Source organism: Camelus bactrianus, chromosome 17 (assembly GCF_048773025.1).
Source record: "Camelus bactrianus isolate YW-2024 breed Bactrian camel chromosome 17, ASM4877302v1, whole genome shotgun sequence".
Taxonomy (NCBI): Eukaryota; Metazoa; Chordata; class Mammalia; order Artiodactyla; family Camelidae; genus Camelus; species Camelus bactrianus.
In genome coordinates, this window is record NC_133555.1 from 45,522,832 (window position 1) to 45,536,194 (window position 13,363).

Genomic DNA, 13,363 nt, shown 5'->3' on the forward strand with positions numbered 1-13,363 from the left:
TTTAGAGGAGGTACTGGGGACTGAACCCAGGACCTCATGCATGCTAAATGTGTATTCTACCACTTGAGCTATACCTTCCCCTCTGAAACTTCTTTAAAGCATGGAAGGTTGATCCATCCTTTCTAGAGGTATTTCCCCCAATATGTTCCTGGAGTCTTTCCTGAGAAAAAGCAGCAGGGAGCAGGTATTTTTGCTTTTCCCAGAATGTCAGTGTCAGAATGAGAGGGAGAAGACAGGCATTTGACAAAGTCAGACGTAAGTGGGAGTCCAACATACAGGAAGAGCAAGAAATTCAGAAGCAAAACAAACCAGTCACATGTCCCAGTGGACGCAGGCCATAGTCAAAGCAAAATTGCTGTACGCAAAGGCTAGTGGTTGGTTTTGAGTTACAAAGTCAAAAACGAAACCTAGACACTGGACACTAGCCCAGCACAAACTCAGCTTAGCTTGTAAATAAGTGGCTCTCTCAACACTTCACCCAAAAAAAAAAAAAAAAAAAAAAAAAAAATCACAGAACAATGAAGCTATTTTTTGCAAGCTGCCAACTGCCTTCAGCAAAGTCGTTCCCAAACAGTGACCTCTAGTGGACAGGAGGGTCATCGTTTGCTGGAACGGGGAATTTCCTGACACAGGCATTTTAATCCATTTCAGCCTGTTTCTTTACCAGAGCCTTCTGGGGTTTTGCTCAAACAGTGAATTTGTGGTGTTTAAAAATTTTTATTAATGTTTCTTTTTTCAACATTCTTTGTAAACATCTCACTTCAGTTACACGACATATTCTATGCCTAAATAAGCTTTCAGCACCCCATTACAAGTGTTAGTAAGAAGGCTGCTTTAACACAATTGTAGTTTTGCTTAACAAAATTTTACTTTTTATAGTGAATCTGGTATGAGAGACTTCTAAATCCTGGATAAAGACAGTTTATCAAGAGAGCAATACATTTTGAATTGCGCATTTCTTGGATTTTTTGGTTCAATTTAGATCTCTGATTATAAAGGAATCCCTAATAGAGGTTATAGAAGTAATTAGGAAAAGAAAATGAGGTCAGAAGCGTAAGTTGCTGCCATCCTTTTGAAGGTTAATTTGGCAGTGTCTGTTAAAATATTAAACACATAGCTTTTTGCCAGCCACTCCACTTCTAGGACTTTATCCCCTAGATTTACTTATATAAGTGAGCAGAGAGACACGTAGGATGTTTACTGCCACAATTATTGTAATTAGAGAAAACAATCTAAGTATTTGTCGGTAATAAATTATGGAAGTCATGTAAAGCATGCAGATATTTAAAGGATATGGGAGTTCTATATTTTTTAATATTAATATTATAAAAGAAAGTTTTAGAACAGTATTGTTTTAAAATCTAATAGATGTATGTACACAGTATATGTATGCAACTTTGCAGGAAGAATTGTTTTTCTGACATGGAGGTCATTAGGTTTCTTCATTGATTTCTGCCTGAAGGAGGTACTGGGGATTGAACCCAGGACCTCCTGGGTGCTAAGCAAGTGCTCTACCACTTGAGCTATATATCCTTCCCCCTGAAAGAACTGTTAAGAGTGGATTGCACCTTCCACCCTTCCAATCACTGATTTTGCTTAACTCTGAATAGCCATTACTCAAAGAAGGAAGCACAGCCTTAAAGGAACACAAACTCTGAAGGCAAACTGCCTGAGTTCAAATCCTGATTTTTATCAGCTACAATCGCTGTGAGTTAGGCAAGTTCTTTAACATCTTTGTGCCTTAGTTTTCGCATCTGTATATGGGATGATACATTTTGAGGATTAAATAAATTCATATATACGAAGCACCAGAGTAGTGCTAAAAGTGCTTTTACTGTTATTTTAACTTAAAATTTTAAAAAGTAGGTGTTGATATAATCAGGGAAATTGGGCGGACGTGAGATTTTTTGGTACTACCTCTGCAACTTCCTGTGAATCTACGATTATTTCAAAATAAAAAGGTTAAAAAAAAAAACCGATATGAAAGATGGTCAAGACAATGTTAACCGAAAAAAGCAAGATGTACGTAGTAAGCTCTATCTTGCGCAGAAAAAACAGGGAAGGGAGTAAATATGTATCTGCTTTTGTAAAACCGAATTCTAGAAGAGCATGTTAGAAACTAGTCATAGTAGCTACTTGGGAAATGGGCTTTATTTTTGAACCAAGTGACTGGGACCCACTGAAAATTTTTAAAATAAGAGCAATAACAAAAAAGTCACAAATAGCACTTCTATCATACCATAAAAGCATTGCCATTTGCAGCCAGTTGAGTCACACCAACCTGACAAGTTACAGGATACATTAAGTTCAGCGATGAGGGACTTTGTTCCAAAGTCTCTATTTTACTCACAATGTGTGAAGTTCAGAGATGTTTCATTCCTTAGTTTTTGAAGGGAACCTGAAGAGTCACTCTTGGCTTCAGCTAGACATGATTTTTAGAGTTGACAACTGGCATGTAGACTTATCTAAGTCTAGTGACATTTTTAATTAAAAGCCTTTTGGAAGGACGACATCTTAAGGACACTCTAGTATAAATACTGGATCTTGATGGCATTACATCTGGAGAAGGGGCAATTACAACCACAAAGTCTGGACTTAGCTAGTTAGTCCTGGGAGGAGAGGAACAGACAAGCTCCCAAGTGTCCTCACTCACATCCCAGCACGGCCTCCTCTGTCCAGACAAGGGGTGCCCTGATAGATAGCAGGATGCTGTAGTGACCAATGCACAAAGTCTCCCAAATCTCTTGGTATTTCTGTAAGTTCCATCTCCTCAAAGGTCTTTTTAGCAATGTCTTAGGGTAAGGTATGCTAGCTGCTGTAATAAACAACACTGAAATCTCAGTGGTGTAATAATGACTGAATGATTACCTATCACCTATCACAGTCTAGTGTGGACTGAGGGTGGGGGGTATGTCTCCACATAGTCATGGAGGAATCCAGGCTTTCAAGATCCAACACACAGCTTCCAGGGCAGCCTGGAAATTGAGATCCAATCGGCACACAGGAAAAAAAGAGTGAAGATTCAAACAGACCATAACCCAAGGAAGTGGCATTTTTTTGCTTCCCAATGTCATTGGCCAAAATTTAATCACCTAACTGCAGGGGAGGCTGGGAAATGTAGTTGAAGGTGTGTATCTCAGGAAAAAAAATTAAACAATTGAGTGATTGTATTATTGTCTCTGCCGCAAGCAGCTATTAGTACTGTATTTTTCTCTAATAGTTAAGATTCCCTGCTTTTCATAGACCTTTACACTAAGCTTTGCCATAGAGTGCATGAACATCGTTCCCACTTACCAAAGAGGAAGATAAACTTCAAATAGGACTTAGCTGACATGACTAAACGGATACTAAAATGATGAAGCAGGGTCTAGAACACGTCTTGCCGCAAGTAAACAAAGGTAACACAGCTCACTTCAGTATTCAAATCAATCAGACCTGAGTCCATTAGTAGATCCCTTATAACTTTCCCATATGATTTATTTCCTCAAAAAAAAAAAAAAAAAAAAGAGAAGTTCACCACTGACTTAGTCTATATGCAGCCATAAAGTTATAAAGAGAATGTACTAAAATTTTAATGGAAATATATTTTGGAGAATAACAAAACTGAAGGCATACAATTCATTTTGGACAAACTTCAGACTATTTTTTCAGAAATTGCTTCTTCCCCTTCCTTCTTCTGGAACTCCTATCAGACGTATATTGAAACTTACCACATCCTCTACTTACCTCTTAAATTCTCAGATATTTTCTTTGCTACTTTCTATTAATATCTTCAGATCTATTTCCAATTTGCTAATTCCATCTCCAGTACTGTCAAATCTCTTTCATCTGTCCAATGATGTCATTTCAATTACATTCATTTTGAGACATTCTAATAGGTTTGTTTTTGAGTATGCTTGGTTGTTATTTTTCTTCATCATAATTTGTCCTTAATACAGTAATCCGCCGTTTAGGTCTCTATTTTTAAAATTACCTTTCAAAGCATCTATCATTTTGCTTAATTCAATATCAGAAATTCTGGGCATCTAATTCTTCTGTTTAAAGACATTAAAAAAATCTGTAGACTTTTCACTCCTCATGAACTGTCTTGTAATTATTTTATAATTTTAAAAGGCATATTCAGAAGTGGGGAGTATTTATGGAAAGTGCATATTTATGAGATGCTGACACAGCCTGGATCCAGAGTGATTTCTGCAGGTGCTTTTGTTGTTTGTTTCTGCCAGTTATCTACTCGCATGACTGGCCCAAGTTCCATGTATATGCTAACTTTTGGCTTGTGGTTCCCAGATATGAAAATTCAAACCCACAGCCCGTTTGTGGTGCTGGCATGATGACAAATTTTCAGCAGAGACCTGTTCCTCCACCTGGAGCCCAGCTTCCTTGCCTGTGCATTTCTCAGCCCGTTCTTCTCCGAACAGTGTAGTCCTCGGAGGGCTCTTGTTTTAGCATAAACTTTACAACCCAAACCCCTACGTAATAATGGAGGCCTTTTCCACTCCCTCCCCTGCAGCCGCAGAGCCACCTCAGAGCTTACTGCTCTGGCCGTCAGCCCCCATCCGTTGCAGGCTCCCGGGAATTTCCCTCACGTTGGTCCCCTGGGAGGCTGGAACTGGAAGGTCTCCGTCCTACGCTTATGATTATATAAAAATATCAGCAAGCAGTGGAAAGGAACGCGGACCAACGGAAGCAGACGTGTCTGAGAGCGCATCAGAGACGAAGCCTCTCTTTTAAAACTTGCCTTTTTATTGTTGTCAACGCAACACAATTTGGAGAGAGAAAAAAAAAAAGAGCAGACCTAAATAAATGAAACTATTAAATAAGTTGGTTAAAAAAAATAGGATCAGCAGCACAAGTTTGGGGGATTAAATGTTTTATTAAACCAAGCTTTTAAGTTATATCCACCTACAGTCTGTAAACAAATATAGTACATGTGTAGGTAAAAGGCTCCCCGATGAGAACTCGCGGAAAAACTAAAGACTCCTTTATACAGTGGCACCTCACTGTTCCTTGGCTCGGTGCCATGGAGCCATGTTAGAGCTAAGAGTCAAATGAAAAACCAGGAGTTTAGCTCAATTCCACATGCTCAGATGGACTTCCAGACAGATATTTGTTCCACATTATAGTAGGTTGGATTTTAGCAAGGCCACAGTGTAGTTTTACATTCACAGGTTGGCTGCAACAGTATAAATTAAGCTTCTCTTCTAGATGTCTCCCTCCCCTATGACCATAATTAGTAAGAAATGTGAATTAAAATAAATGATGGACCACAGGTGGCTAGAAAAATAGAGAACTTGTAGAGTCATAAATATATCTACAGTTAGCAAAGCACAAACTTATATAAAATTTACCTTTTTCTGTACGTGCAGAAGAGTGTAAGTATGTTTAAGAGGTACCGACAGGAGACTTCAGAGTGGGCAGAGGGCATTTGTAAAGGAAAAGCACTCACGTTTAAAACCCAGAGAGGAAGCTAAACGCGGATGAGAAAACACAAAAGACAAAATCCTAATTCCTCACATCCGATCAGCCCACTTGACAGACACCACAGTTAGCTTACAGCCCTTTACGTGTCTTTAAAAGTAACACTTTGTTTCCTACGTACAAATTTTTAAAAAGATCAATTACAAGACAAGCAAAAATTGATTGACTTAACAGTGGCACTGAAATCAATGAAATTTGTAGCATGTCGTGTGCTTTCTTACGCTTCTGTGTGTGGGAGTTTTTAAAATTCCCACAAAACCTACTCTACAATCATTTCAGGTGTAGAAGGGAAAAAGTTCCAAGCTGGAAAATAAGAAAGGTCAAAAAAATCTGAAAGTGACTGAAAATCTGAATATATAAGTGATGTTCATAGGATCCCTTAACCCTTACCAAGGGCTAGCTACTAAGGTACCTGTAATGCTATCCTGAAACCAATCCCATTTAAGATACAGTCATCCCCATTCTAATTCTAAAATTAAAAGCACTTAGTCCATACAATGTGCGTTTCAGCGAGGCTGACATCTACCTGGTTGTTCCTGACAGTGTTGCCCTGAAGCTCTGTCAGGGATTCCTGGCAGACCTGAACTGTAAAAGTTCAGAACAATATCACAGCGAGTCCTTCACCCTAATTTCCTGCAGAGAGTAAGGGTGTACCTGAGCTGTCACCAGCCAGGAACAGTGTTCCTTGGAAACTCTGGCCAAGTTTCCTTGCCCCTCAAAATCTCCATAATTTATGATGTCTGGGACTTGCTGGGTTAAATAAACAGGTTCTGCTAACACACTAACATACATTCTACTCCTTCGAGAAGGGTGTAGAGACGCAGCTTTTCCCAAACGCGCTGGGCCTCATCAGGGAACACCCGGAACCACCACTGGATCCCAGGATACTGGTTTCCTACGGAACCTGGTTTGGGAAACGCCATTCTAAAGTAAATTTTCTAAAGTAGTGGTTCTCAAATTGTAGTGAGCATTGAAACACATGGAAGGCAAAGCTTAGATACGAGATCCCCACTTTGTAGGTCTGCGGTGGGGCCTGGGAGCCTGCATTTCTAAGAAGACTCCAAGAGTCTAAGAGACATCCTTGGAGTGGCATCCTTCTAGACAAGGACCCACACAAAGCCCTGCTGCAGAAAACCCGCCTATGCCCTCAGGAAGGCTGTGCTGGCATCTGCTACAACCAATAAGCTGGAGGTCAGAGCAGCCCAGTGACGTCCCAGGACCCTGGTGGGGGGAGGGGCACTGGATTGGCCCCTACTCGCCAGGCGACTGCATCTTAAAAGTAGAGCAGCCTCCTTTCAGGGTGCCTGTGGGGCTTCCAGGAAGCATCTGCACAACCTGACAAAAAGCATCACACAAGTGCCGTTAATCAGAAGAATGTGCCAATCACAGCAGGAAACTCCTGGCGGAGTTGTCTGTCTTCTGCCACTGCTGAGGCTGCGTAAAAGCACACTCTGGTAGCTAATGAAGAGAAAAGAGGCTGAAACTGCCGAAAACCACGGGGAGAGGACTATATATAAGTGGATCACCTAATTAAAAATATAGAATTGCTTAAAAAAAAAAAGATCAACCCACAATCGAAGTAGTTAATTATGCTGGCTCTGAGATAGTGTTTAAAAGTTACAGTATGTTGATCTTTGAACACACTCACTCCTCCACTCTACTGTGTTAATTATGCTGGTTCAATTTTAACCTCAAGAGAATGAGGGGGAAAAAAATCCTTCACAGAAATACAGATGAATGAGCGCCCAAACTTTTAGCTGCAATAGTTTCAATCTTACAAGCTACCACAGTGGGAAAATTTCAAAAGGAATTTTTAAAAAGGGTCTTTAATTTTGGTTCAGAGAAACATCCACAGAACAAGAAATGAACACACACTCACACGTTCACATATGTGCGTAGAGTTGCTGCCCAGGACCCTCTTAGCCAATGGACTTCACCTCTCAATTCAAAAATGAACCTGTAAAAGTCCATACACATCCAGGATGGGATTACAGTCAAGCAAATGTCTTGTCGCCAAGTCCCGGTTTCCATTTGCATCCAAGTGACTGATCAGAAAGGCGGGCCTTTCCCTGACATGCTGCACGATTCACGTTATGTATGCTCTGGATGGCTCTGGAGACAAGACAACATCTCTTGGACGGGCCTGCCTTCATAGCAAATCTGGTACACCGCAGTAAACAACGGAAACCTGGTCAGAGGGAGGAGATGTGAAAAGACAAGTTAAGCCATCTGGTCTACCTCATAGAACAAACTAGTCTTTCTGCAGATGTGAGTGTGTGCCTATCAGGAAACAAAGTGATTAACCTCACATTCCTTCATCATCTGGTCTGCAGACAGCCTCTGCACGGTGGCTGTAAGAACTTGGTCCAGCCTGAACCATCCTCTGCCTTCTTGCTGGGAGTGTGCTGTCTACAGACAAGTCACAGGGTAATCTTGGCCAAATCTGGAATGAGTCCAAGGTTCTGTCACTCTTTAAAAAGGCTGCAGAATACACTTTAAATCTCAAGGAGGTGGTGCTCTCGCTTCTGCAAGATGAATCACTTGAGGATGAAGACGAGGCAGCCCACACAGCACCGTAAGTAATGCAGGCCTGGGACATGCTGCAGGAATCCGTGTAGGGACCCACAATTAGCAGAGCACTGATGTCATGTTGGAAGCTGGGTTTATTTTGCCTTTTCTTCCAAGATGTGAACACAGGTATAAATGAAAGTTTGAAATGGATGAGGGCACGAAGGAGTGGGCTAATAATCCACTGTAAGAAAAGATGGTGTCATCCCAGGGTCCGTCGGGCTCAGTAAGTATCTTTTATGGCAGAAATCACTCAGGAAACAACTAAGTAATTCCAATCAGGCTTTTCAACACATGCACACGGCCCAAAGTGAGCCTGAAAGAATCTAAAGAATCATAAACGCCATTTGGAAAATTATCTACTTAAGCATCCTATGACAATTTAAGAACAGCAAACAGTACTAAAGGGTCGTATCTCTTTAAGACAGGCTGTCATTGTGGGTTTCTCAAGGTTCAGAATGTTTTTTTGTTTCTTAGAGTCAGGTAGACTTGCTCCAATCCGACTTCACAGCCTGTTAACTCTGGGCAGGTTTCACAAGCCCTCTGACCTGCTGCTCATCTGCAAAATGGGGCTGGACACTCAGGACTGTGGTATTAAGGGACTCAGATGTAAGGTGGACAATACAACACTTGGCACATGACAGGTGTGCCATAAACGACAGCTTATAAATGCAGCCACATGACGGCCACTGGGTCCCAGGCTGTCAGCTCCAGGAGGACAAGGCCTGAGTCTGTTTCGTTCACCTCTGTGTAGGTGGGGCCTGGCACAATGCATGGCAGAGGCAGGTGCTCAGTGAGTGTTTGTTGAATGCATTCTTGTGAATGGGAGTTTGAGCCTGGAGATTTCAGCCTCTTCCTTTGTCCTTCAATGGCTTAGTTTTCCTGTTCCTAAGAACAACTTGTATGTCCCTCAAGCAGGGTGGCAGGTGATGAGTGGCCACCCAAAGACCTTCCCAACCCCCTTCTCTCCTTACTGAGGTGGGAAATAGCCTCTCTTCCCCAGTCTTTCTTTCACCTAGAATTGGCAAAGGAAGCACATTCTAGCCAGCAAGATATAATACATCTGGGAGTTTCTGGGGAGGAGCTTTCTCTCCTCAAGAAGCACTGAAGGAACAATCTGCTACCCCAGACTGCCCTTGCTCCCTGCTGCTTAGTGCAGTTGTGTGAGTATGTGATGCTTGGAGCTGCTGCAGCCATACTGAGGCTTTGAGGAAAGGCCAACAGGATCACTAAGCTCCTAACCCAGAGGCACTGGGCCAACACCATTAACGTCCACTTTCAGACTCTTCTGTTACGTGAGAAAAATAACCCTGTTGTTCAATGCGTTTTAACTGGGTGTTGCTCACATAAGCAAAAGTTCTCCCAACTTTCACAACCTGCATTTCCAAATGTGTTCCGTAGATGGGATGCTAACAAGAGATACAGACTGCTGGGGGAAGGGAGGATTTCTGTGGACAAGTAACTTGTTTAACTCTCACAAGCACCACCCTATGAGGTAGATAATATTATTATCCTCATTGTATAAATTTGAGGAAATTAAGGCACAGTTTCTGCCTCAGGGGCCACCACTCAACCGCTAGGCGATAACGCCCATCTAAATGCTGTCTTCTAACCATTTAAAATGCTGCAAAGCCAATTACATCAGTTTGAGGAACTCCTTAAGGGAGGTCAGAAGTGAAAGAAAGACAAAAGACAAAATTTCATTAAAAAATCGACATGCACCAATCAATGAGCAATCCCACTAACAGATACTGAGGGTGCGGATGTGTTAGGCTTCAACGTGGCACAGGAAGGTACCGTATTATAAATAAAGCCACAGCCCCGAAGGAGCTCCTAACACTGTCAGGGGCTGAATGTGCCCCCAACCCCACATTCATCCAGTGCCCCAGGACCTAAGAATGTGGCTGTATCTGGAAACAGGGCACTTCAAGAGATAATCAAAGTGTTCATCAATATGGCTGATGTCCTCACAAGAAAAGGAGATTAGGACTCAGGCATGTCCAGAGGGAAGACCACGGCAAGACACAGAGAGAAGACCACCGTTTACAAGCCAAGAAGACAGGCCTCCATAGTAGTCGGCCTGCCCACCCCTTGATCTTGGACTTCCGGCCTCCAGAACTGTGAGAAATAAATTTCTGTTGTGTGAGCCCCTTGATCTGTGGTATTTTGTTGTGGCAGCCGCCAGCAAACTAACACAGACACCTGAACACTCACACAGGGTCATAAAGACACACGTATAAGGAAACTAAATAAAGCAAACTTTGAAACAGCAGAAGTACCTGGACAACCTTCACTTCTGTCGAGAGAAGACTGGGTCAGTCAAACTGAGGTTCTCCCACACAGTGGAATGTTCCAGTCATTAAATGAGACCTCGAGGTGCAGATGAGAAAATGATCTTCAGAATACGTCCCATGATGAAGAAAAGGGACAGAGTAGACGATGGAGGCCGTCACCCGTCACACAAAGGAAAGGGCCGTGTGGAAAGTTTACTGAACACTGAGAAGGCCACCTCCGTTTGGGGTGGAGATCAGGACCCACTTTTTTCCCTGGGTGCCTTTTTGTGTGATTTTAATTTCTTTCTACCAGAAGCATGTGCCCCCCTCACAACCAAATTTGAAGAATAAAAGTAAAATTGTACATTTGCGTAGGAAGTCCCCAGCACATCAGCTGCAATGTTCTCTAAACCAGGGGGTGTCAGACCAGGCTCTGAGCAGCAAGGCTGGCCTGTGACCTGTAGGCTAAGAACAATTCTCACAGTTTTAAAGGACTGTAAAAGGAAACAAAGAATACAGGACAGAGACCCGGACGTGACCAACAAAGATACCTGTTGTGTGATTCTTTACAGAAAAAATGTGCTGATAGTTGGTCTCAACAGTAAGTTCGAAGCAGGGAGAGTTATTTGCCTTTGGAGGACATGGAAGAGGCTCTCTGAGGACACAGTGGGCTGCCTCGAGGGTGATGAGGGGGTGTCCAGGCGAGCCAGTGGCAGGACAGACTCACACAAGACTCTGCAAAGGAGGCACGTGGGGGCAAAGGGAGGTCCTGTCAGCTACAGCAGGGGCCCCAGGACCTGCTGTCAGAAGCTAAGCTGGTACTAGGCTGAGAGGGGCTGCTTCAGATGCCAACCCAGGGACTATGAACCCCATTTCCTAAGAGCAGGAGACCTTTGAGTGAGAATCCTCAGGGTAGAGGGCAACCATCCGGTCTACCAGTTTGATTCTGCAGATAAAGGCAGAACAGGGCACAGAACAGCTAAAAATAGACAACATAGCTAGTGAGCTACAAGGTCACTGCCCTGCTCACTGCTCTTTCTATAAGAGGGAGGGGAGAAGGAAAGAGAGGAAGACCAGAGTGGGGATGGCTAGAATAGAAAAGAAATCAAGGTAAGAGGCGGTGGGGGAGAGACCCACAGGACTCGGCACTCAGTCCAGGAGAAGGGGTGTACCCGTCCCACCCCACAAACCCAATGCAGCAGCAACCTCATAAAGCACAGGCACAGTCTGTTCAATTTCAAATTAAAAGAAAGAAAATGACTGGGGAGGTGTCGTCCAGAGCCGGGCTTCTCCGGCTTGGTTACACCTGCTTTTAAAACAGGCAGGAACAAGGAGGGAGGGTATAACTCAGTGGTGGAGCGCGTGCTTAGCACAAAGTCTTGGGTTCAATCCCTAGTACCTCCATTAAAAAAATAATAAACCTAATTACCTCAACCCCCTCCCCCAAAAAGCCAACAAAAACCCAGGCAAGTACTGATCCCAGAACACCCGCTCCAGCCTGTATCCTCCGGCAGTCAGAGGATGCACACAGATTCACACTGGCCAACAGGTCAACTTATAGAATCCTGTCAAAGGACAGGAGCTCACACTATCGGCGAGCTATTAGGATCCTAGGATTCTAACTCTGTATCACACAGATGCCACTTTAAAACTGACTAGGAGACACTTACCATCATCAAACACCCAGGTATTCTTTTAAGACTTTAAAAAAATTCCCGATAAAGAGTTAAGTCATGAAAGTAGCCCCAGCCATACACAAACATCACCGTCTGCTGTCAGTATGTAAGGAAAGCCATGTGTGTCAGAGGCATTTTCCTTTTAACCACGATTTAAAGGTAGTTCTCCTCTGAGGCTTGTTTATGACTTCCACTTCTGCCTGGCTGGCTTTGAAAGCCATCTCAGGAAAATAAAATGCAAATTAAAGAAGAAAGACAAATGCCCTGTCATCCCTCATTTCCAACATTCAATAGGGAACCAGACGAACAAGGAGGAGAGCTGGTGCCAGTGGGATGAAGATGCGTGCTTGGGACCAGCAGCGTCTGCACAGACCCGACCCACCACCCAGCGTGGATACGTGCATGCTCGGGACCAGCTCCCTTATCCTCATTCCGGAGGCCCCCAATTCCCCGTCTCCCAGACATTACAGGAGAGTTAGGGCTGCACTGCCTAAGCATTTACAGGGCGGTGCAGCAGCATCGTAATTACAGACACAGGCCCAGCAAACCAACAGGAGGAGGGGCTGGAGCGGCCTCAGAGGCTGGGCTCCATCCGTCCATCTGGAGGCAGACCAAGCCGACCCAAGCTGCCTTTACCACGTGCCCGGCCTGGACAGGCAGCAGAGGACGTATGGGTACACCTGCAGGGCAGGGAGATGGCAAGGCTGCTCACCATACCCAACACATATCTAGGGCCGGGGGCCCTGGTCCTAGAGTCCTGGGGTGACTTGTCCTTCCTTCTTCCATGAATTGTTTTTCCTTTTATAAACAAGACTTATCTTTTTATTAAAACACCGAAATCATCTCTTTTTTTTTCCCTTCCATTTTAAAACATATAACGTGTAGCTTTCACCAAACACCCTGCAGGACCAGCCGGAACCCCCAACTTCCTATTCTGAACGGTGCCTCGCAGCACTGACCCTTCGCCCTCGTGTCGTGTTTGGTGTAGAGACTCCTCTTCAGGGCGGGCGGGTGTTCCCTGCCAGACTTCCCACCGCGCCAGGGACCGAACGCCTCCAGGCGCTTTCTGCGCACGCGCGTCCAACAGCTGCGCGCAGGCGCGCACCGCGCCGGTGGTCCCGAGCGAGGGGGGCTGACGGCCGTTCCCGCCTCGCGGACAACGGACACTTACTTGTCGAGCAGCCCCTTCTGCTTGAGGATGCGGTACACCTCGGCCGAAGTCTGGGGTCCCTGCAGCTTCTGCCCATTCAGCATCTCCTTCTCTAGTTCTTCGATGGTCTTAAAGACAAAGGGTGAATACAGCCTCCTGTAAAGTCTGGAGGACCACCGATTTCAAGAGGAAGGGTGGGAGGGGGGCTGCAGGCCAAG

General features: G+C 44.1%; 1 protein-coding gene across 2 annotated transcripts in view; it reads right to left on the reverse strand.

Annotated features, from left to right (window-relative positions):
• Positions 1-4,853: 4,853 nt before the first annotated feature.
• The window catches only part of GPD1L (glycerol-3-phosphate dehydrogenase 1 like), a 47,681-nt gene continuing 39,171 nt past the window's right edge, over positions 4,854-13,363 (reverse strand). For both annotated transcript variants that reach the window (XM_074345355.1, XM_074345354.1), the window contains exons 7-8: positions 13,167-13,273; positions 4,854-7,666 (exon numbers count right to left, since the gene is read on the reverse strand). In XM_074345355.1, the coding sequence (XP_074201456.1) occupies positions 7,570-7,666; positions 13,167-13,273 (204 nt within the window). In that variant the 3' untranslated portion in view covers positions 4,854-7,569. The remainder of the gene's footprint in view (positions 7,667-13,166; positions 13,274-13,363) is intronic.